The 25,198-nt window shown below is 43.8% G+C and overlaps 2 protein-coding genes across 3 annotated transcripts in view; one reads left to right on the forward strand and one right to left on the reverse strand.

The window, feature by feature from the left end:
• The window catches only part of itpk1b (inositol-tetrakisphosphate 1-kinase b), a 42,365-nt gene extending 26,396 nt beyond the window's left edge, over positions 1-15,969 (forward strand). For both annotated transcript variants that reach the window (XM_056295653.1, XM_056295652.1), the window contains exons 5-11: positions 191-308; positions 8,491-8,589; positions 8,952-8,992; positions 10,197-10,362; positions 12,199-12,266; positions 12,359-12,521; positions 12,961-15,969. In XM_056295653.1, the coding sequence (XP_056151628.1) occupies positions 191-308; positions 8,491-8,589; positions 8,952-8,992; positions 10,197-10,362; positions 12,199-12,266; positions 12,359-12,521; positions 12,961-13,271 (966 nt within the window). In that variant the 3' untranslated portion in view covers positions 13,272-15,969. The remainder of the gene's footprint in view (positions 1-190; positions 309-8,490; positions 8,590-8,951; positions 8,993-10,196; positions 10,363-12,198; positions 12,267-12,358; positions 12,522-12,960) is intronic.
• A 1,227-nt stretch (positions 15,970-17,196) lies between these two features.
• plk4 (polo-like kinase 4 (Drosophila)) lies at positions 17,197-24,937 on the reverse strand. The gene is made up of 15 exons (XM_056295479.1): positions 24,887-24,937; positions 23,792-23,887; positions 23,047-23,142; positions 22,116-22,230; positions 20,092-21,070; positions 19,912-20,003; positions 19,496-19,818; positions 19,264-19,368; positions 18,966-19,068; positions 18,714-18,863; positions 18,332-18,560; positions 18,128-18,233; positions 17,891-18,028; positions 17,623-17,729; positions 17,197-17,429 (listed from the first exon to the last, which is right to left on the reverse strand). The coding sequence occupies exons 1-15, from the start codon at positions 24,914-24,916 to the stop codon at positions 17,315-17,317; spliced, it is 2,784 nt and encodes a 927-aa protein (XP_056151454.1). The 5' UTR covers positions 24,917-24,937; the 3' UTR covers positions 17,197-17,314.
• Positions 24,938-25,198: the final 261 nt, after the last annotated feature.

Below are 25,198 nucleotides of genomic sequence, written 5' to 3' on the forward strand. Positions count from 1 at the left end.
TTAGGAATGAAGCTTATAACTATTCGGTACATAGACCTGGTGGACACACACACACACACACACACACACACACCATGTGGGCATATATTGACCCTTCTTCAGCTCAGTGTTTGCAGCTGAGTGTATTTGTTCAGCATTATATCTAGTGCATGTGTGTGTATATGTGTGGGCGCGTATGTGTGTTCTGCAGGACTACATTGATGCCCACCCTGAGACCATTGTCCTGGACCCCCTCCCTGCCATCCGGACCCTACTGGACCGCTGCAAATCCTACCAGCTTGTCCACAGGATAGAGGGCTGCATGCAAGGTAGGACCTCTCTCATTGACGGCCTTGTTCTGCTTGAAGCTAAAAGGCTGCTTCCTGGTCGCTGAACAGACTGAGATGCTTACTGTGTATTCACTCTGTCGTGGGTTCAAATCAGGTGCATGTCATTTGTTCGACCCTGCTCCCTTGTTCTCTCTCGCTCAGTTTCCCCCATTTTTTCTGTTGACTTGTTTATAATAATAATAGGCTACATTTTTTCTATGGATTCCAAGCCTCCTACATCCAACAAATATTTTGGTTTCCTCCTGTACATTGTAATGGAGTCAGATGAAGATGTCAGAGTATTAGTGCCTGCAACAACTCTCTCTTTCCTCTCCGTTCTCAGAGGAAAGAGAGGGGTGATGTATGACGACACTGGCCGTTGCCTCTCTTGAATTATGTTATCTGACACTTCCGAGCAAATTTTTCATTCTATTTGGCAGGGCATTGGGCTAATGTCAAATTTCTAGTTTCCCCATCAACGGGACAGAAGCACCACTCGCCTCTGCCCTGCCTGAACCTTGTGTGAACCTAGCTCCTGGACTTGTGTAATGTAGGCTTCCCCTGTGACGGATCAGAGCCTCATAAGTCAGCAGGGAGGCTGTCGCTTAGCCAGGCCAGCAGCACCCCGACGCCTGTCTCTGGGATCAGCAGTGGCCAATGTCTTTTGGCTGTGTGCAAAACAGTGGAATGATGACAGCACATTAGCAACAGGAGTTCATTCTCTCTGTCTCCCTCCCACACACTATAAACACACCTGTGAGTCATCCACTGTTCATTTATCCCCGTACATGGCAAGGAACATAAACCATGAAGGTGTTCAGTGTGTGTGTGTGTGTGTGTGTGTGTGTGGGCATCAGCGTTGCCAGATGTACGATAATTATCATATTTGTACGATAATTTTGCCCTCTGTATGATCAATCAATAATGCCAAAAGTCCCATAATGCACGATACTTTGATACTTTGGTGACACTTAGTATTAATAGTTGTCATCGATCTAGGCTATCTCATTTTAATTCATTTTCCGACACGACCAGGATAGTAAAATATAGTTCTCTGTTGTACGTGCTCTGCCCTCTAACAGCCTTGGTTATTGGTTTACCCTTTCAAGGCGCCACCTCGGTACCTGAGTCCTATGTCTGTTTACGCATCTCTTCTCATGTGACGTCAATTCAGCCAATCATCATGCTTGTTGTGATGATGAACATGACTCATGAGCACAGCTGTTGTTAACTATTAATCAAATCCTCTTTACAAATCGGAAAATTTAGGTATTTTATATTGAATGCAGTAACTTAAGGGCCAGTACGATATTTACCCAGTGCAGTACAGTTATCTTTATAATATTACAATTTAAAATGAGCTTTTCAAATGGAGAGGAACATAGACCTATATGTGCAGTTAAAATACCATCACTGTAGGGCGTCCGGGTGGCGTGGCAGTCTATTCTGTTGCCTACCAACATGGGGATTGCCAGATTCCCCGTGTTACCTGCGGCTTGGTCGGGCATCCCTACAGACACAATTGGCTGTGTCTGTGGGTGGGAAGCCGGATGTGGGTGTGTGTGTCCTGGTCGCTGCACTAGTGCCTCCTCTGGTTGATCGGGGCACCTGTTCAGGGGGAGGGGGAACTGCGGGGAATAGTGTGATCCTCCCACGCTCTACTTCCCCCTGGCAAAACTCCTCACTGTCAGGTGAAAAGAAGCAGCTGGTGACTCCACATGTGTCAGAGGAGGCGTGTGGTAGTCTGCAACCCTCCCCGGATTGGCAGAGGGGGTAGAGCAGCGACTGGGATGGCTCGGAAGAGAGGGGTAATCAGCCGGATACAATTGGGATTCAATCAGTGTACTTTCAAGCTGTGTCGCTCATTTAAAGAGAGTTTGCATAAGAGATAGAAAGTTGTTTGCCTAAATAAACGTGTTTTCTGAAATTACACATTTACGCCTATTTATTCTCTTGGTTATGACTCACCGCGTACGATAATTTCCTCAAAATATGATCATTTTAAGCCTCTGGTACAATACTTGAACATTTCCCGTCTGGCATCGCTAGTCGGCAGGTCTTTGTCTGTGTATACAGGGGACCACGTTCTTGGTGTGAGAGGAATGGATTGGAGGCATTTCGGAATGTAAGCGGTGTCAGTTTCTCAAAATAGAATCGCCAAGACGTCTTTTTATCCAAACAGACATGATGGTGGTTATGTAACAAAGACTATAAGCTGTGAATCCCCCCTCTATCTTTCTCTCTTCCCCATTCTCTCTTAAGGGCCTGTTTGTCTGGTTTGAAGAGGAGGGTGCTTACACATTGCATACATAGGGGAAGGTATTGTTTCTTCTCTGCTGCTATTACTGCCAGTGATGCTCTCAGCTTTCCTTATGGAATGTTCCAACCTTCTCCTGTCAGTGTTGGTCGGTTTAGACTTGAAGCGTGGACTTTAAATCTTTATAATCCTAGATCAAACTGCTGTGAGTGGAGGGGGGGGAAAAAGCAATGTGTTGCCAAAGATTAAGGTTTTACTTTCTTCAATCAACTGAAAAGGAGCCTGCATTGGTTTTGTGGAGGTAGAATGGTTGTTCGGGGTAGAATAGGAGGGATCATATTCGGAGAGAGGGAATGCAAGTTTAAAGTCCAGGGTGCTCTATGGGTACAGTGGCTTCCTCCTTCTTATCAGCGCAGACCACAGAGTCCTGGAGCAGCTCCAGCTGCCAAGGCAACCCAGTACTAAAGGCCATAGAGAGCCTGCCACAGCCCGAGTGGCTCAGAGTAGCACTCAATGGAAGGAAGCACTTGAGGTGTTCCCGGCCGCTCTCTGCAAAAGCAAACCTTGCTTTACCTCTTGAGTGGTCTCACAATGTTGAATTACCTCAGCCATGGATCTTGTAGCTGCTCCCAGAGATGTTTAAAAGAATTCCCACATAAGAATGCGAATTAACTCATCTTAATGGTCTGTTTCATAGGGAATGGCCAAATGGAGAGCTATGCTAGTGCTAAAGGATTGGCCCTCAGTGTATGATTCACTGTTCTTCTCATTGCAGTGCTGGTGCTGTGCTGTTGTCTAACTCAGTTTTGTGTGTCCTTTGTGTTTCCAGAGAAATATAGCTGTTTACATAAAGTAATGGAATCTCCTAGTTTCTGTTTATGCATAAGCTAAACTTTGATATCTTAGACTGTTATCATAAGCAGAAACAGTTGCTAAGTTGTCCTTAAAGTTTCTCTTCATCAAGAGTATTCCTTTATGATATATAACTCCAATAAATAGACCGATTCTGCTGGATCACACCGAGACTCTCCTGGTTTATTACACAATTTGGTCAAATCACATTGTATTGGGGTTGTTTATTATGGTTGGGAGTATTTATTGGCTGGAGAGTTCAGTAATCCATGTCTCAATTGCAATGGCTTAAACACAACCAACACATGGAAATGTCCCTTTATGCAAGTGATCAATTTTTAAAGTGAGGCAGAACTTATTAAGAATAAACAGCCAGAGACAGCAGGAGAACGGAAAAGTTTTTCCAAGCCCCAAGTAAAGAACAGCCATGTCCACTATGACAGGCAGAGCTGGATTCCCTAGCTTGTATAAAAAGACTGCCTGCCTGTGACAATAGACCTCTGTGACCCTGCCTTGTCTCAGCCATTAGATGATGAACATCTTCTTATCAGAGGAGATGGTATATTTTGGGAGTGTAGGGTTTACCGTTGTGAGAAAATCTAATTAATTTTCTCCAAATAAATGATTCACAATTGTAATTGGAGTGTAAGCCTCTTACTGTAGGATATTGAGAATTATGGGTTTGCTCACAGGGTATGCAATGTTTGGAGTTCAATTTAAAATATTGAAAACACTGCTGCTTTGCCTTGGAGGGAGGAAAAGCAGCGAGAGAGGATGCTGGGGTTTCTAGGAAACGGGCTCTAAATAGCAACATGTGAGTTCAGCCTAACCAGCAACACCCTTCATTGACGCTTCGTGTAATGTTATGCGATGTCGTTCTCTGTACCTCACGAGTCTGACAACAGTGAAGATATGATCACAGTCTTGTGCGCTCTTACAGGCTGATCATTAAGGAATCTGCATTCTCAGCAGTTCCAGGATGCTAGGCTAGCCAGCACTGCTGTGAGCCCAAATATAGTGTATAGTCTTCATTTGTTTGCACACGTTTAAAACTGATAAAACCGTGAATAAAAAAAAGAAAAAAGATAACATTGTGCCGGTGAGGTGAAAACTAAGAAATACAAAAGATGGAAAAACAAAGCCACAATCAAACTGCATAGTAAACTGGACGAAGAAAAATATAACCTCAGCCGCCTGTAAACATCGTTCTGGGCTCCGCGGGGTCTGCTGAGAATATACAGTGTTTAGACAGAGCTGGAGATTGATACCCCCCCCCCCCCCCCACACACACACACACACACACAGGAAAAAGCCATGCATGGACACTAGGACAGCCATGGTCACACTCTCCTATCCGCTATTCCCTTTTCTCTTCACACATAAATCCTTTCCTTGGGCTGTTTGATATAATCCATTTGACAACGTATATACCATTTGATGATTTTTGTTTGACAGAGTTTAACTCCAGCAGTCTTTGAGAATCTATGATGTAACAGGGTTCTTTTTTTCCCCTCTCTGAGCTGTTTTCTGAATGACATTAGCCTGCTATTCTCGTCGCAGTGTAACTACGGCTGTGTGGTTGTGGCCAGTGCGAAGATGAATGACAAGTTAACCGTTCAGGCCTCCATCTCCCTAAACTCACAGGGCTCCAGAGCCAGCACTGACGGTGTTGCAACATCTCTGAAAGAAGGAAATAATTCACTGGGTAGAGAGCCAGTACCTGCCAGGAGAGAGAATAGGAACGTATTGGCTTTTTTGTCTAACTACTGTAAAAGCCAGGACTATGTTAGTGTATTGACTATTGTAATCATTACCGTTTTGCAGTCATTGTTCATGTCGCTCATGTCAGAGAAATGGTCCGTTTTTGTTTTTTTGTTTTTTTTGCTATTGATGATAACATTGTGATGCTTACTTAAGTGATACTTTGAGCTTGTCCCTCTCCATTGTAAAATCAACTACAGAACTATACCCCTCATGCTGTTTGGGCTTTTGAGTCTTGCTGATGGACATTTCAGCAGAGCAGTCTGTCTACTCGCCTTGCAGATAGATGGCTGACTGAAACACACTGCCAGTCTAATTTTCAACAGCAGTGCTGACAATCTGAAAGCTGGTCTGCTGCTCGGCATTCTAAGGAATCTCATTTTTGACTTTTAAGCTTTATTCAATCCCACCTCGTCATCCTCCTGCTGCATCAGAGCAGCAAACCGTGTGTTGACGTATATCCGACCCACAATGGCCAGTGGTCACTTTGGCTTTAGAGTAGTATATGCTGGGATGGGGTTAACACAGGCAGATAAGATTCTCCTTTCCTCAGCACTTAGCGCGTGAGAGGGCCGAGCCACTGCCAAGGCCCAGAGAACATAAACACCAGCAATTTTCTATTGTGTTTTTGTCATTAGCAATTTGCCAGAGCTTGGTTTGGCCCCCCTCACTGATTTCCTGTGATGATATCTCCAACCACTTCCCTTATCACCCCATGGAGCTACTCTAGAAGGGAGAATGCATAGGCTAGAACATTAATATAGATTCACAATGGGGCCTGGTGCGGTGCAGCGTGATGAAGCTGCAGGATGTTTGTCAGTGGTTTCCTGTAGTAGCTACTGGGCCTCTCACAGGAAGTCCTGCCTTATCATACTATCAAGATTTGCCCAAAGCAGGATGTGACGTAAAAACATGGAAGAGAACAACTCACAAAACATTTTTTTTTTTAATTGTTCAATGGGCAGATTTAGTAGTGTTGCAAAAACACCCTCAGGTCTTAAATGTTGTAAGCCTTCTTGTCTTTCTGAGCTGCTCTCTAGCCATCATGGCATTGAAACAGGTGTCTATTGACATGGTGAGCAACTTTGACTCGTCTGCAGGTTCCTGTATTTCACCATGGTGTGTGTGTGTGTGTGTGTAGGAGGAGCAGACAAGCCTGGCAGCTTACTGCTTTATTTATTTGAATAGGAGACACTGGTCCTCCCAGCCTGTCTCTTTGATGGCCTCTGTGTTGTGTATATGTTCTGTTTGTTCTCTAATCCTGCCATGGCAATGAAAGCAGAATACAGCCCAGTGACGCTAAGCAAAGTGTGTGTGTGTGTGTGTGTGTGTGTGTGTGTGTGTGTGTGTGTGTGTGTGTGTGTGTGTGTGTGTGTGTGTGTGTGTGAGAGAGAGAGAGAGAGAGTGTGAGAGAGTGTGAGTGTGAGGAAAGAGACAGAGACAAATAGTCAAACAGACACCAGAGGAGAGAGAGAGAGAGAGAGGCTCAACTGATGTCAAAATGGGCTTGGACATCTGTCCTCAGGCTGCAATAAGATGTACTACCTGTTAGTCTTGCTCTCGGTATGAATGGTAAGAGAGAGGAGAAATGGCTTGGTATGCTGCTGTTAAGAGGGAGAAAGCCCACTTCAGCGGGATTTGCAGGTTATTCCAGCCAGGTCAGATAGCTGAAGCCATATTTGTCACCACAAACAAATTGTTCTCCGGCTGACAGCATATGTTGACGCCTCATAAGGTTCAGCTGATAAGCAGCTTGGTATTTTCCTCATAAGAATATGAGTGACTAGTGCCTTTAAATTAGATACTAGTAACTAAAATAAAAGAACTAGCTGTTGTTGAATTGTTACTAGTAAAAGAGAAAAGTGACTAGTCATAATGAAATTGGCAAGCAGTGCTTTTTCTAATAGCGCTAATATCTAAATATTAGCAACTAATGGCTTTACAATAACCAGTGACAGTCAGATAAGTGACTAGTCTAAAAAATAAGTACTAGTGTTCAATTTTTAATGACCAGTGCCTTATGAAGAATAAATTATAAAACGGCTTGCCGTAGGAAATATCTGTGTTGCAGAAATCATGCGGTGGCATCAGTGCTGAAGCAGGAGGGGTCATGTCATGTTGTTCTGTGCTCCTGTCACCCCCAGCATCACTAATCAGCGAGGGCTGTTTGGACGTTTAAATCATTGTTTTAGGTGCCTTCTAGTACAGCTTGCACTTAGGCATCGTCCAGCAGTCAAAGCAGACATGCTGTTTGACCATGAAAGGCTGTTCTCCCCTGCACACGCTTGTTCGTGCTTCACGTTGTTGTTGTTGCAGCTGTGTGACGTACTGTCGCACTCCTGCCTGGTGGCATTGTGATCGACAAGGAGGGGCCGAGGGCAAGGCTTGTGATCCGGTCTGAGCAGTCAAACTGACGCCCCTTTAACAACCGGTTTTATCTGCATCTGAAGGTTGTCTGGGTAATTGTATGATCCAGTCATGCCCTTTGTATTTACACCTGGCTTTCAACTTGTCTGCATTCTCCTTGTCTGCACTGGGTCCGCACTTCCATCGGATCTCCTTTTTTTTCACCCTGCGCAAAGAAAACAAGCAGGTGGGAACATGGAAAGTCTGCCTATTGTCAATAAAAAACAAATAAACAATTTTCCTTGGAAGGCTTGCTTTAACACCTCGGAGGCTTTAGAAACAAGTTGTTCTGCCTCAGTTGTATTTGTAACTGCTGTGATTATTTAATACTGAAACTCCTTAACCATGCCGGTATTGGTTTATGCCACAGCAAGGCAAGGCATGGCACTCTTCACAATGAGCCGCAGTTCGTTTTAACTGGCTGCGAAGAAAACAGTTCTTCTCTCTGCACCGTGCTTTCTCACCAATGTGAGAAACCACACCTGTACAGATTGTATTTACATCTGGCTGTTTCTAACAGAGATCTGATAATTACCATCAGAGGTGGTCTAGCAGATCCAGTCATGTTCCAACCACAATGTGTGTTGCATGCCTGCGTTGATATGCATTTGTCCTTATCCAGTTAATGTATCTAATACCAGGTGTAGAATGGGGTCTGACAGTGCAGCTTTCCCCTTGCGTAGTAGTGGAGGGCACATGAGGTTGGCAAGGATACCCAGTATCCTTGTAGTACCCAAGGATACCCAGCAAAGATACCCAGTATCCAGATGTAAGGACCTGGGTCCTATAAACAGTGTTTCTAAATTAATGTGTCCAAGTGTGAGCTTTCCAACAATCCTGTGGGACTTGGGAATTTTGATTAGAGGTATCTCTTCTCCTCTCTCGATTTCCTCTCTTTTTCAATAGATGAGAGGATTTGCTCTCCTCCATTCATGGTCCTGAACACAGAGTGTGGCCCAGACACACTGGAGCAGATCCGGAAGCATGGACTCACATTCCCTTTCAGTAAGTTCTTCCAAATTTCTGGATACAGTACCAACGTAGTGTCCTATCAGAATGCCATATTAACCGCTGTATACTAACCATTAACCATTGAATGGCAATTTAGTGTGGAAAACCTCATGTTTCGATCATTAATTCTATAGACACTAACATAAGTCCTTTCATATATTGTACATCCAACTCCCCATTCACTGTTTGGATATCAGTTGTGTTGTTTTTTATTAAGTTGTTGTTGAAATGATCTTTAATTGAGACCGTTTCTCTCCCACCTGCTGTCGTCTTTTTACTGCCTTTCAACATCAGGGAGAGTTGGACTTCCTCACTAAAAATTCTCATCCTGTTTATCCTTGTCTCATCTCTCTCAGTTTGCAAAACACGAGTGGCCCATGGAACCAACTCCCATGAGGTAAGAGGCCAGAGGGTTCAAAGGTCACTCACCCTTTGTGGTTTGTGCTCTTAGTAAGCAGTAACGCTTGTCTCTGTTACTAAGTTGTCATTGAACTCTACTCCAAACAGAATCAGATAAAGTACTGTACCTGGTATGTCTTTGTGTGAGAGCTGAAAGTCAGTACCCTCCTGTCAGTGTGGCAGATAGTGAACATTTCTTCATACGCACGGTATTGAGCCAAGTTAGGGTTTAACCACTGGTTTGAGGTGGACAGTTGTTTTAGACATCCATTTGGTTTGGTCATTAGATTTCTTTGTGATGATTCCTACAGCAGAGCAGGAGAATCTGAAAACTAAGGGCTTGTGTCTATATAGTGGGGGGGGGTTTTCTGAGTGCCAGCATTTTTTCCCCTCAGTTGTTCCCAATGAGGAGAGAGTGTATGCGGCCACCTAGAGAAAAAGCGCTGCATCCAGCATCTTTTTTCAGAGCGCGCCGACATTTTTGTGTGGCTGCTCCGATCGCTTCTAGTTGAAAATCTCTGAACTTTTCAGAAAGGGGTTGGTGTCATCACTCTCACTCCTTTTCAGGCAACCAATCATATATTAGATGGGGCGGGACTCGTCACCCTGGTAACCAAGAAAATGAAGGCGATGATATTCACCATATTGTTGTCTCCGACGGATCATGTCATGCACCCTAGTCTTCCTTGCTCCATCAGATTGAGCGGTGAAAACATGCAAAACCAACAATAAAGTGAATATTTCACTCAATATCGTGACCATTTTGATAGCAGTTTACAGTCACTTCCGTTGTAAAGCTGAGAGGTTTACTTTGAGTGGTCTACCATTTTTATATAGTGGCACTATTTGATAGTGTATAAAGCTCATCCATACAAAGTATGAGGTCAAGTATCCTTCGGTTGGTGCTCATGATGAAAAAACAATGTCAAACAAATGTGTAGTAAGAATAACAAATAGACAAAAAAAAGCAAAGGGGCGATGCTAGTCTATCATACAACAGCATGGTGATATGTTATCATAGAGACAAAACCCACGCACAGTGGGGGTTTTCTGTCACCGCTGCGCTTTTCAGAGAAAAATGCTATATGAACATGCCAGCGCCCTGCCAGCACTTTTCTGACAGAGAATAACGCTAAATGGACACACGCCCTAAGTTGCGATATTGCAAGTTTTCGTAGGTGATTGCTTCCTCTTGTCCACAGATGGCTATTATCTTCAGTGAAGAGGACTTGAAGGATGTGAAGCCTCCATGTGTGATCCAGAGCTTCATCAACCACAATGCAGTGCTCTACAAGGTGTTTGTGGTGGGGGACTCCTACACTGTGGTGGAGAGACCTTCTCTGAAAAACTTCCCTGCTGGACCAGCAGGTGAGCAGAGAGAGAGCAAAAACAAGGGAGAGAGAGAAAGTGGAAGGGCCGTTTACAACCATACAGGCCAGACTCTACGAGAAGCTCAGCTTCTCTGAATTACCCAATAAAAAGTCCCATAAAATCTTTTTATAGTACATGATTGAACCTATTGGCCCCTTATAAGGGCGCAACAGTTTAATTTTGCCCTGCCGGTACATGTTGTCCATATGGAGGGTAAACAGAGAGCGCTATGTATTCCTGCACACTGCTGTCTCACAATTGTTACACAGGATTCCCTCCAATGTATCATACTCATAGACCTAAATACAGTCTGGACTGCAGTGCTGCACCCTGACACATAATAGTGCACTATTTGCATGTACTACTGTGGAAGGCCTCATGCAAACCAGTCTCAGCATAAATGGAGCTGTCTACTTTGCATGACGATGCAATAAAAAACAGGGTCATTCCTCTGAGCTCCAGAGCGAGTCGCACAGCAGAATAGCACGCCTGTTGTCACACATCCAGGCCACGTACTACGAAATCATGTCTACACAAAGAGCTACCTGTCTTTACATCAGTCCTCAACATCAGTCTTTCAACTCCTCCTTGGTCTCCTCATCTTAAAAACAACATTGCATTTTGTCTCTGGCATATGTTGGAGCAGGGAGTGAAGTTGGTAGATGGAGGTGTGTTATGTGTACACGTGTCAAGAATTGGCTCTTAGAAAAAAAACAAACCTTTTAGTCCTCGACGGTGAAAACGGGGTCTTTCATCAGAAATAGAATAGGGCCCATCCCATACTCCCACCCTGGGCAAACTGCCCCCCAGCATTAAGTGAAGCAAGCCTGAGAACGAAGTCTCATCTGTCTAGCGCCTCACTGACACATTAATCTCAGAGCAAAGTGGCACGTTTTTGATTTGGCCAGTGGTCAAACTGACTTCTCCCTCACTGTCTCTCTTTTCTGATGTAAAGAATGGTCATTAAACACAATGAGGTAGCAAAGGAAAAAGCAATTTCATCAACAGTCTCTTGACACCCGGTAAAAACTGGCCTGTTTTGGGTGCGGGGGTGCTGATTTGCACAATTTGTAACCTTAGGTTGCATGTTTTGTACGTGACCTGAATTGACATGACTGACACAGATATTTGTGGTTTATTGTTGTACAGCAGTCCCACCTTCGAGGTGCTCGGAGGTTATTCAGAATGCCTTGAACATTCTCTGCATGTTAACTGTGATTTAAAAAGGACATGGCTCACATGCTAATTTGGATTCAGTTAAGAAATGTGTGGTCCTCTTCATCAGGCCTCCAGTTGAATCTTTGTAAAGTGAGCAGTCGAACTCAGTACACCCCTCATCCTCCATTCATTTGTTCGTTCATTCTTTATGCCTGCTTAATCCAATTCAGGGTCGAGGGGGGCTGGAGCCTTTTCCAGTAGGCAGTGGGTGGAAGGTGGGAAGACATCCTGGACAGGGCAGCAGTCCATCGCAGGACAAACAGACATTCGCTCTCTCGCTCACACCTGTGGGCAGTGTAGCGTGTCCAGTTCAGCTGACACTCGTGTCTTTGGATTATGGGAAGAAACCGGAGTAACCAAAGGAAACCCAGACAAGCATGTGGGAAATGTCCAAAATCACAGACACCATGCTGCCCCTCTTTATTTCCTCAACACGATGAATTTAAAAAGTAATCACTTAAGCTAAAAATAAGTATTTTTGCCCCCTGGTGGCTGAGACAAAAAGTGTTTAATTTATAACCAAAAAAAGGAACCACGTAAGACTTAAAGTACAAGTTTCTAATAAAATGCTGCTGAACTTTTTTCTTTGTGTGTGTGTATTTGTCTCCATTACAGACAGGAAAGCCATTTTCTTCAACAGTCACAACGTGTCCAAGCCCGAATCCTCCTCAGACCTGACCTCTGTACGTCCAAATTATTAGTCACTGCTTCAGCGTCACTGAATTTTCTGTTGTTTTCTATTAATATGTTAAAGAAACGTTCGTCTGTGTCACAGAGGGAGAATGTGGAGGGCGTGTCCCAGCCACCCAGCGATGATGTCATCAGAGAGCTGTCCAGGTCCCTACGGCAAGCGCTGGACGTGTCCCTGTTTGGCATCGACGTCATCATCAACAACCAAACAGGCCAGCACGCCGTCATAGACATCAACGCATTCCCCGGTAGGTGGGACCTTTCCTCCACAGGTTTGATTTTGCACTTGCACTGATTAAGTTATCCCCACGGTTCGAGTGATGTGTCAGAATTCAATAGGTGCGTTATTGGGGAAAGGGAGAGATCTATTAATACTCCTGAGAGACAGTTTTGTAAGTAAACTCTGAAGGAGTGATGTTGCTATGTTCTCCGCATACCAAAGACCAAGTTTAGCCAGCTTCACTTTTCACAATGGCTTGTTGCCATGGTGATGTGGCTCTCAGCTCACACATCTCTGTAGTGTTTCCTGTGGTGGTTGGAGAGGTGTAATGACGTACTCCTGTATTTCAACTGGGTCAGCGCAAATGGATCCCTCTCTTCGGTGCACTGTTTGGGTTGCGCCCTCTATCGGTGACGTACGTTGCAACCTGATCTTACATCTCATTGTGTGTCCTCCTGTCCTCTCAGGCTACGAGGGTGTCCCGGAGTTCTTCAATGACCTCTTAAACCACATAACCAGTGTGCTTCAGTCTCACAACCCCGACTGTCCCCCTGCCAGTGAGCAGCCCAAAGGCATGGTGAGCACACAGACCGCTGGTCCCACCGCCCCGGGCTGCTGCAGCATGCTGGGGAAGGAGGCCACCACCAGCCACTGGATCGTAGAGGGCGACGGTGGGCTGAAGGGTCCCCGCCAGAGACTGGGCTGCAACTCAGCCATGTCCCCCAATTTCCAGCAGCATTGTGTCTCCACGATAGCTACCAAGGCCTCCTCTCAATGACTGATCCCCACCCCCTTACCTACTCTATCCCTGAACAAAACCGGAATAACGGCGACAAAATTTAATAATAATCATAATAATTATGACATTAATGATAATAATATATCTGTAATCAAATCAAACTTTTTCCTATGTAGATATTGAAAATGATGGTGATTGGGTGTCAGCTTTTTCTCTCTGCCTTTTTGTATTTTTGGTTTTGTCTAATAAGACTTAACAGTACTGTAATGTGAACTTTTGGAAACCTTTGCCTAATTGCTGTTTTTTTCTTTTGTTTTTTGTTTTTTGTTTTTTTTTCTGTGTGTGTGAATTCTGCATTATGAAAGGGTCCAACTGAGGTTGTCAAGGGGGATGGCCAATGTAAGGACTGAAGAACGATGTGCTACTATATGTGCAATTAGTCATACCTTGAATTGTAAACGGACGCGCGCACGCACACACACACACACACACACACATACACACATACACACAGGCACATTCATGATATGACGGACTGCACCGGCGTTGGCTGTGTCTGTAATTTGATCGATACCACTCGATCCTCAGTGTATCTTTAATGGAGAAAGAGGTGTAGGTAGGAGTGACAGATGGGCTGAAAGCCTCCTCTGCTGGCCCGGGGCCGCCATGTGGCCCTGACCTAATGACGATGCCGAGGCCTCGGTGGCTTTGCACACGAACAAAATAGCGAGTGAGTTTGGGGTTGTGTTGGTTCCAACAATTGTGAGGAGCTGTTTACTTTTTTTTTAATTTTATTTTCGCGTGCCATCAACAAGACTTTGTAGTAAGTGTAGTGCGGAGCTGTTGGTTAGGTTGCCCACAGACACAGTATCATCTGGTGTAGATGTTTTATCACTGGTGCAAAGGAAAAGATGAAGCTCTGTGATCATGTGACCAAAATGTCTTTTGTTTATGTTTTTTTTTTAGCAACTCTCGAACCAATATTTGTAGGTCTTTGAGTATTGAATCTCAGAAAGCACTTAGGTTCGCTGTAGCTTTCTTACATGCAGATTCGTGTCCTCGTATCGGGTGCTGGTTTGGGTTGTTTCAGCGCAGAGAGACAGAAATCACATTCCGTTTGCACATGCGGGTGTTTTGAAGAATTCCATTCATTTCACAATTCCGGGGACCCGGTGAGGTCCTTCACTCAGATTACTTCACCGGTCCGTCAGTTTATATACAGACTCTCCGTGCATCCTTGGTGTGTTTTTAATAACGCTTTGGATTTCCAACATGAACAGACTACTTTTTTTTCCTTTTTTTTTTAAAGCAGCCCTGATCTAGAGACAGGCTGACTCTATAGTCTGTCGCTGTAATCTGAATTTTTTTGGGGGGGGGGTTCACTTCTGCCATTGTCACTCATTCAATTATACATTCTGGGATTTGATTTTGCTTGATTTTGAATGGTAGATATTCCACTAAAATCAATGAAAAATTACACATTCTAGTTTATGTATGTATATTAAATTCATTATGACTTATTTTTAATACCATGACATGAGTAATTAATATTTTTGGATCATTTAGATTGTTGGGCCGTATCGACCCTGTCACCAGATCTAATTTCAGATTAATATCTGGCACTGATCAGTTTAATTGAACATGGTCATTAATTCACCCACAGTCTCTCCCTACACATTCTCCTCCAGTTTAATTCTCTCACCTGCCCTCCGTTCCAGCTGCTGTATTTCTGTTATTTAGCCCCATTTGGGTGGAGGGGGGCTGGTAATGTTAATCCCTGTTCTTGCTCCTAATGTTCACTGTGAGATCTTTTTTTTTTTACTCCTCTTTTGTTAATATCCTTGTCCTGACATCCACTAGAAGCAAACTTTATTTTATTGAGATTTTATGGGAGGAAGAAAAAAAGTTTATATATATATAAACGAAGGCAAACGATGTACTGACGTTTCGAACAAACTGTTGGATGATTTTATCAGAGGAACTAGTTAAAACGCCAAGTCCAGTCTGGACAGCAGCCGTTTTGGGACAAATGAGCTTCTCGTTGATCTTTCGGTCTCCCTTCTAGCATCTAGTGGGGAGATGACTGCCAACCTGCCGACTTCATTTAAAACCAACAACCCCTGACCTCTGACCCCTGACCCTGCTGCTCCTCTTGTCCCAGACAACACATACATGTTTGTTTTAGTTCTTTTTATTTCATTTTATTTCTTCCATCATTGTCAGAGGGTCAGCCGGCAGTCATCATGTATCCATACATCATGTGATGAGTAATAATTCTGTCATTTCACCAGCATCTCTCTGGGACTTTTTTTTTTTTTTTTTAAGGGATACCATTGACATTCTCAAAACCAGTAGACACTTTGAATAATTTACTTTTGTGCTACAGTTTACCTTTAAAATTGTTCTTTTAATATTTGTAGCCACGCGGTTTCAATGAGGAATTCTTGTAAATTAACACATTTAGTTTTAAGGGTTGGGGTTGAAATATTGACCGGTTAAACTAATTAACTCCTTTTTTGAAAATGTCACAGTATCCTCGTAATGCAGCAGGGTTTGGAGAACCTCTTGCATCCCTCTCTTCCCCAATCTAGGTGGATCCTCACCTAGGAAAAGGGACCAAGAAGAGGGATTGTACCTGTGTATTGTGGACAGACTGATAACTTTACACCACTATACCGTATGTCCTATGTTGTGTTCTTCATTGTGCTTCTACATGGGAAATAAATGGTTAATCCTAGTTCTGTCATTTCTGCAACCCTCACTATGTGGTCATGCCCTCCATTTCCATCCAAATGTTAACATGGTTCTACAACACAAAGCTGCCCGTACAAAACGTTGTACCCAGACAGTATGTTTTGTATTGGTTCTGTGGGAGGAAAAAGTTTTTTTAAATGAGCAGCTGAATTAACAGGGCATCTATAAGACACAAATATCTAAGATCTATAAGACACAAAATTTTGGATATTAATTCAACTCCGCTTCTCTGGTCCAAAAACTGTGGGCAACTGCCAATTTCTATTGTTCGTTCCAATAGTCCACTTATTTTTATCGTCATTTCGGTGTCATATAGTCATTTTTATAGTAATGGGTGACACCCTCTATCTATTTGCAGAGCATACAAGGAGAGCTGGTGTGAAACTAATTGTTTAGTCCGAGTAGCATAGCGGTCTATTCCATTGCCTACCAACACGGGGATCGCCAGTTCGAATCCCCGTGTTACCTCCAGTTTGGTCGGGTGTCCCTACAGACACAACTGGCCATGTTTGCGGGTGGGAAGCTGGATGTGGGTGTGTGTCCTGGTTGCTGAACTAGCACCTCCTCTGTTTGGTCAGGGCGCCTGTTCGGGGGGGAGGGGGAATAACATGATCCTCCCACATGCTACATCCCCCTGGCAAAACTCCACTCTGTCAAGGGAAACTCCTCACTGTTAGGTTACGGCTGGCGACTCCACATGTATCGGAGGGGGCATGTGGTAGTCTGCAGCCCTCCCCGGCTCGGCAGAGGGGATGGAGCAGCAACCAGGACGGCTCGGAATATAGTGTAATTGGCCAAGTACAATTATGGAGGGAAAAAAGGGGGGGGGGGTCGCCAAAAAAAAAGAAACTAATCGTTCGCATTGTCGATTGCTTCTCTGGCAGTGAAGGTCAGCTTTGTGTCCTTTATCTGTTCTGTATATTCAAACCATTTAAGCAGCTCTAAATCCTTTAATAATTTGGTTCTACAAAAATAAAAATGGTCATTAATGAATATCATAGGCAAACAGAAAAAGGCAAAACGCAATGCAGCAATTCTCAAACCAGCCTGCAGATGTTTATTGCCTCGGCTTTTATGTATCTGACATTTTGTACAAAAACAGGTAAAAAATTACAAACAAAAAAAATAGAAAAATTTCTACATTAACTGTACAAAATGGGTGCTTAATAAAATAAAATATATCTTTTCATAATCTTATTCTTCTGTACACATAAAAAGGCAATATTTACAAAACACTGATGAAACACAAACAACAAAAAGTCTATAATGCTATTTCATTCCCTTCCGGGACTCTGCTGGGCTCAGACGTGCTTATGACCCAGGGTGTGTTAATGAGGTTTTTGTAGGTGATGAACTGCTGGGTTGGCCAACAGCCCCAGGATGCTGGAGAGACAATGTAGCTTCTCCTTCACATGCTCTGGCAACTTCTCATTTTCCTTATACCTTTAAAGAAGACAGACAACAGATCCACATCAGCAGTTGGGGTTTTGAACATAACTGAAGCGCTGCAAACAAACTAATCAAGCAAGGATCTGGAAACAAATCAGCTCGCGAACAGATTTGGGTCATTTGTGAATCCGGGTAATTTTAAAGGACATGTTTCACAATCCACAAGCGTGGTTGTACTGTTAAGTACCTGGTAGTCCGGCCCTCTGGAGATGTGTAGGTAATGCAAGAGACACCTGCTTGCACCACCAGCTGCGATCCATCATTAAACTGCACCCAGACTTCTCCACTGGTCAGCTGCAGAGCCACAAACACACATACACACACAAATTAACAAACCAAAACCTCTCCACTAGTCAGCCTCTGACGCAGACACAGTCACAAAATTCAGCTTTTTGCCACTAAAGAAAATTCCAAAGCTGATCATAACATATAAAAAGAAATCTTTTATTTATTACCTGTGAAGCCCAGCCAATGTTGGGTACAAATATCGACTTGACCACTTTTCCCGTATTGTGTGTTGGGTCATGTCTCACTGTGGAGCATTTCTTAGTCATGCTAGCTGAGGTGAAGTCAGAACCATCATATGAGATCATCTGGTGAGTGCAAGTAAAACAAACGTCACAAAACAATCACATGAACCCTTTGCACATCTGTTTTAAAAAGTCTAATTCGATTGCTCTATCCATCCATACCGAAGGAGTAATACGAGGAGCTTGCGGAGGTGAGGCTACATCATCGGTGGGGGCTGATTGCAATGGCAATGATGGTGGACACCGGGAGTCAGGGCTGGCAGGTCTCCTATAAGGAATCATAGGCATAAGACACCGAATCATGTTAGTCTTAAGACTGAGGCCTAAATGAAGGACCAGGCTATTCCCTCTCTCAGTTTTGCCCACCTGCCAATAGTTATGGGGAAGAATGGCGTGTTCCTGGTGCTGCGTTGCTCCTCTGCGGCAATGGCGGCCTCCAGAGAGAGACACATGTTGTGGGCTTCGTCTGACATCTCTACATACAGCCTGCTCTCTGGGCTCAGGCCGCTCAGCCCTACTTCACCTTTCACCGTGCATGATTTCCCGCTCTTCTCCACCACTCGCACCAACTCTGATGTCTTGTGGGTCTTTGCTCCTGTTACCACACGGGTCAGTTATTTCGTGTTGCATTTAACAATAATTTATTAATTCAGATACCAACAAAAAAAGAAACAGGAGGTATGACAGGGGCAGCCTCTGCCACAATGAATAACACCAAATGAATCTTCATACACGAGTTGTGACTCACCGTCATAAAAGCAGACCTCCAGGTCAGCGTTTGGAGAGTTCTCCATCAGCATGCATTTAGCATACTTGGTGTAAAGGGTCACTTTGGGAGTCTTGGATTTCACCAGCTGCACAAACTTGGAAGCGTACTGGTATTTCTTCCAGTACTTCTCTATAGATGACACAAAATAAAATAAAAATCCACCAGGGATACATGTGATGTATGTAATTTACCCCATCAGCAAATGTTTTCAGGTGTGGTGCATCGACATACCTGGAAGGTCCTCATAGCTGCAAATCAGAATGTCCTCAGGGGGAGCAGGGGGGCAATCGAGCACTGGAAAACCCTTTCCATCATTAGGCTGGTATATCGTCACCTGGGAAAATTAAATGAAATGAGAATTGCAGTGGGATTACAACAAAAATTCAATGTCATTCACTAAAAGGATTGCATTAAAATATGCTGGTATGCTGTGACCTACAGGAGAGCTAGGGTCATGTTTAGAAGGGGGGTTGCTGGTGATGTTTACAATGCATTACACGAATGGAAATATGTTACTACTGGAGCTCACCATTGAACCATCACAGGAAATCCGCAGGACTTCTTTGACCCTTTCTTGAGTGCCTTGGCCCTTTAACAGCTCCATACACACTTCCCCTGTGTCGAGGATGCTCACCTGATGAAGGAGTAAGTCAAACACAAACACTGTGTCACCAACCTCTGACCAGATCAACAAAAACAAACAAAAAAAAAATTCTGGAAAGCACATGAGTAGAGAAAAGCGCCAGCAAGTGGTATCTTACCACAGCATTTTTGGTCTTCTGCCTGATGGGTTTCAGTCTGGAAGCACACAGGGGAGGGAGCACATCTCTCAAAAACCTCTTTTCCCTGTCGGCACTGGGCTTGGCTAAGCTGAGAGCTTGAAACTCTGCAGTGGGTACATTCTCCCTGTATGAGTCAGGGTGGGGGACATGGGGGTGATGGAGCTGGTACTGGTTGTGTGGAGGATTGGCCCCTCGGCCAAGTGGTGTGTCAGTCCAGGAGTTGTGCACCCCCAGAGGCTCTCTGCCACTATGGAAGCTGCTGCTGCTGTGACCACTGTTGTCTGTGGGCCTCGGGCCAGAACCTGAGCCGGGAGAGAAAACATTTGTTTTCAATTACAAGTTCTGCCTCATGCATAGGACTAATCATAAAGCACTGAGAAAAACTGAGGCTTTACCTTCTTTGTTGAACCAGTTAGAAACACCATCTGAGTCTTGGAACTGCAAGCCTGGTGGATGTACAGTCTGAGCAGATGATAAGCATCCAGAGCTGAAAAGAAAGAGATGTCACGTTCTTTTACCCAGTCTAATGCCACACTTTTACAATCGGAATAATACAACAAAATCAATCTTCTTACTTGGCGGGCTGTTTGACAGGGGGCGTCGGGAGCCTTCCATGCTCTGAATAGGGGTGTAGACTGGAGGATGTAGGAAACACTGGTTTTCCTGAGCCAGTAAGAGTCTCCTCTGAGTGGCATCTCCCCAGCTCAGCATGGCACATCCCTTGGCTTTGTGCAGTAGGGCCTGAGCGATCGGAGGAGTAAGCCCTCCTTAGGTAACGAGAGTGGGGCAGTATACCCTCCCCTGCATGAATTACCCTATGCCTGCCCTCTCTGGGAGCTCTCTCAGCTTGCTGCTGCTGCCACTGATCCCCATCCTCAAAACAGGCACTAGTGGGCTGATACGGTAGAGCTGGAATGGGTGTCATACGGTTGGGCAGGGTGGATCCTATCATATGCCTGGCTTTCCTCTGGAGGCGATTGCTGCTGTTGGCTGAGACGGAGGACGTACAGGCTGTGGAGATGGTGGCAATGCCACTGTCTATTGAACCTTCGTCCCCCATCCCCAGTGCCTTGGTTCTGACCAGCGGGCTCTGGGTCATGAACTGGTGGTCCAGCACTGCTGACAGGCTGGGTCGCTGGGCAGGGTCCTTCTGCAGGAGCTGCCGAATCAAATCCTGTGCTTCCAAAGATACATGGCTGGGCATCTCGTATTCCCCAAGAACCACTTTGTTAAGGGTGTGTTTTACAGTGTCTGTGTCAAATGGTGGGCGGCCCATCAGGAAGGCATAGAACATGCAGCCCAGGGACCACACATCGGATTCCAGGCCATGGGCGCTACGGGTGGCCACCTCAGGGGAGATATAGTTGGGTGTTCCACACATGGTAAAATGCTTTTCATTTGGAAGCTTCAGCTGGGTGGCCAAGCCAAAGTCAGCAATCTTTATGTTCATGTTGCTTGTCAGCAGAAGGTTTGACAAGGTCAAGTCCCGATGCATGATGCCATGTGTATGCAAGTATAGCATACCCTTTACTATTTGATGCATGAAATGTTGTGCTGTCAAAAAAATGATAAAATATATTTTTTCAAATTAGAATAGCAGGAACAATAAGTATAGTAAACAGTAGCTTACAAAGTTGACAAACATGTGTTAACCACAATATAGGCCAGGGCGATTGGACGAATATATTGGCAATCAGCAGTTGGATTTTTTGGGTGATTTTTTTTAATGATTTTTGTCCTTTTATTTTGCTAATTTAATAGTCTTCCTCCTTGAGAATTCAACACAGTAAATAATTAACCTGTAAAGCATAATCCAAAGCATGTGCGAATAGGAACTGGCGGTTGGAGTTGGGTCATATGCACATTCTTGTTGCACTGATTTCCGACATTCTTTCAAAAACAGGATACTGAATAAATGACAAATAAGCCATCTTTAGTGGTTGCTGTCCAACCAATTGGTGCTGAAAAGCAACATCAATTCATAGATCATATTTGAGAACTAAACCAAAAACTGTATGTGCAGTTGTGCCCTGATCATTTAGTAGCATAGTTCTGTTGTTTGTTCATTTAGATACTGCAAGCGGAGGCATCCTTCTCTGATGCCATCTGACCTTTTTTTTTTTTTTTTAATTGTGTTGGACAGCTGTTCAGCATGTCTTTACAGCTTATTGCTTAGCAAAGATCTCAAGGTGATTTATTTTTTTAACTGAAGAGTTGTCTATTGTCTAAAATTGTCTATGTCTAAAATTTTCACATTAATGCTCGTACAAATTGGTAGTGTTAGAATGTTTTGCCAGCACTAGTTATTTGTAAAAACGGCAAAGTACTTCATTTAGGTCCTTCGGCTTGCCGGTTGCATCTGGTTTAAGACCAAATTAATCCCAAATAGGGGGTTTTGTATTCTTTTTCGCAATGAGCTCTTCCATGATTGCATTCGCTGACAGTGGCCGGCGCACGTAGAGGCGGCGGGGGGGGGGTATATTGGTAAGGTGGCCGGTAGCAAAATTTTGACATATTTCCCAACCCTACCACAATATAGCCCACATTCTTAATAAGTAAAATAATTCACTCTTTATTTTAAATGCCAAGCCTGACCGACCTTCATCTTCAGAGAAAGGCGTCTTCCTGTCTTTTAGGAACCGGCTCATTTCTCCATTATGGCACATCTCCAACACCAAGTACACATAGTTGCTGTCTTCAAAGTAGTTGTACAGCTTAAAAAGAGAAGGAATAATGTTACAAGCATCATCATGGATAATACTGTCAAAGAGGTGACAAAAAAGACTATCACTCCTGACACCAGCCTTTCAAGGCTAAGCCAAAAGATTTTCAGTGCAAACAAGGTTGGAATATAATTCAGATTTTTAAAAAGGGAAATGTCAGCAAATTACAGGTTTAAAATATATGACTCATCCCTCCCAGGATAGCCCCTAATATTACCCTCATGATTGTTTTCATTGAAAACAGAAAAGAACAAACAGTTTATCCCATCACCTAACCTGGGGCAAGGCTCAAGGAAGCACAACTTCATAGTGAGTAAATGTGGAAAGATATAAAAAAAAATTTTTTTTACCATGCCAAGAACTAATCTGGAGAACAATTAGCATAATTTCCCTTCATTTTTGTACAAATATCACCACCATAACACAAAACTAATGTAAAAGCTCTGAATATACATCAAGCATACATCTCTTATTTTAGATTTTGAGTTTTTACATTCAAAAACCCTCATTGGACTGTCCTTGGCAATATCAAAAATATCATGTGAAACTTAAATTGAGTTTTCTGTCTCCCATTGAGCTGACAAAATGTCAAGTCATGTCAGGTTGCATTAAAAGTGCATATCACAACAAAACTGTCACCACACACAAAAAAACAAAGAATTGAATTTCACAAAAAGGAGAGGTACACCAAAAAGCCCAAAGAGGTAAATATAATACAACAATGCAAATGGTATGTGATATAACAAAAGCAAACACAATCAAACAGCCACGAGCTCCCAGGAAGTAATGATATCCAACTGAAATTACCTCAAGTATTGAAGGGTGCTTCAATCTGCACTGGATCTCCACTTCATTAGTCACACGCTGGACCATACCAGCTTTGCGCATAGCTTTTTTGTCAATCTGCACAGAGCGGACACAACACAATAGAGATAATTATTCACCTACCGCCTGTGCTGTAGATGTGATATATAATATGATGGAGTGCGTTCATCCTGCGGTTAGCAACCAATCTGTTACTGCCAAAGAGACAGCGAGCACTTCTATTACCAGTGTTATTCTGTGGGGAGTTTATGGACCAGAAGAAACCCGTGGGAAGGGGCTAGAGTCTCATAATCTAACAATGCACTTTATAAAGTCCAATTAATGTCCCAGCTGCCACTGAACAGTTATAGCATGTGATATAAAATCTACCGAAACTGTGTAACTTCACTCATTCATTTTTGGTCTAAAAAAAATTAGTATACAACTGACGAGTATGGATGCAGCGATATCACTTTTCCATACCAACACAACAGTCTTAGTATGAATCCTTAAGTATCGGTCAGTTCTGAGTACCAATCCAATTCATTACTTTTGCTGAACAGCACGGACTCAGTTTTTGGTATTGGATTTTAGTCTTGGGTAAAATCTCCAATATTTATTGCCTGTTTTAGCCTGGTATCACCCCGATATCTGATATCAGTATCATTGCCTCCCATGACTTGTCAGCTGTATACTACAACTGATGGATGTCCAGCATCCACCAGCCACATCCATGAGGAATTCTTACCGTTTTGATTGCAACTTCCACACCAGTATTCACTGATTTTGCACGGTAAACACATGCAAAGGAACCCTTGCCAAGAAGGGTGAGGACTTTAAAATCCTACAAAAAGAGAAAAGATCATTAAGAAGCCGGCAAGTTAGATATTTCAACAAAACACAGCAGAAATCACTAATGAAACCCAGAATTAAGACGGTTGTATTTATCCTCTGCAAATAAACGCCTGTCGAGCATGATAATACCTCAACCCTCAGCTCCTGCGAATAAGATAAAATCCTCTCCTCATTTGCACCGTCTAAATCACCGGCTGAAGAGTTTTGAAAGAAATATCGACTAGACTGCGACATGTTGGTAGCATTGAGACCAGGCAGCCAACTAACTAAAAAGCAACTAACTAAAGCCTTGCAACGGTGGGGTGTTTTTTTTTTTTTGTCGTCAAAATACAGACGGGAACCCCTCATTACAAAACGTTAACTGTCACATAAGTCATTCACACCTGACGCTGCCGTATGGCCAACCAAAACCTTTAATTATCCCGGCTATCTTAGCGCCAGTGGAAGGCCTGAGCGTCCCCGTTTCCAAGCAGCTGAGCAGGGGTAACAACCACAGATGTCTGATAACGCCACCAGCGCCGGTCCCAGCGGACGGAGCCTGGGGGGAAACTACGAACACGTCGGAACTACACTAAAACCTTTGACCCGTCAGATTATGTGACTCTTTCGGCCAGGGAACGGCAGTTTAGATAAGGTTAAATTTAGGCATAAAGTTTAAGATGCTTAAATTTTAGCTATGAAACATCTGTTGTTTGATGTGGTTAAAAGTAGGATTAGCATCTGTGGGAGGTGGCTGAAATGGAGCGCTTTAAGGGCAGGGTCACAGTCACACATTTTGACGGATCAGATTTTGGTGCAACACCGGCAACCGAGCTATCAACACCAGCATCTGCGTAAATGTGTAAAGTGAAAAAACAACTATAATATAATCTCAAATTTCTGTGTGGAGCCGATTTAAACACTGCCCCACCTACCACGGCTGTGCAGTTTGACTCGCCACCATTGTTGGCTAACGTGTTAGCCGTGTAGCATTGCTAGCTCCGCTCACCTCAATCTTGTCGCCAATGGACCCGCTCATCTTGCTCGGCGTCTTTGCAGGTATACGGGGGGGGGGGGGTTCCGCTCTCTGTCCCTATTAAATTAACACAAATTGATAATCGCTCCGTGGCATTTCATAAAGCCGAAGGACACTTTATCATATTTCCCCTCCAAAACGTTAGCATCTCTTCCATTTTGAAATTATGCGCCCGTTAAACTTGCGGTGACGTCACGATCTACGTCACACAACAACACTCCGCAACGTGGGCGGTGTAAAAAGCAGATTTTAGAAAGAAAAAAAAACAAAACAAAACACCAAACT

Source organism: Lampris incognitus, chromosome 16 (genome assembly GCF_029633865.1).
Source record: "Lampris incognitus isolate fLamInc1 chromosome 16, fLamInc1.hap2, whole genome shotgun sequence".
Taxonomy (NCBI): domain Eukaryota; kingdom Metazoa; phylum Chordata; class Actinopteri; order Lampriformes; family Lampridae; genus Lampris; species Lampris incognitus.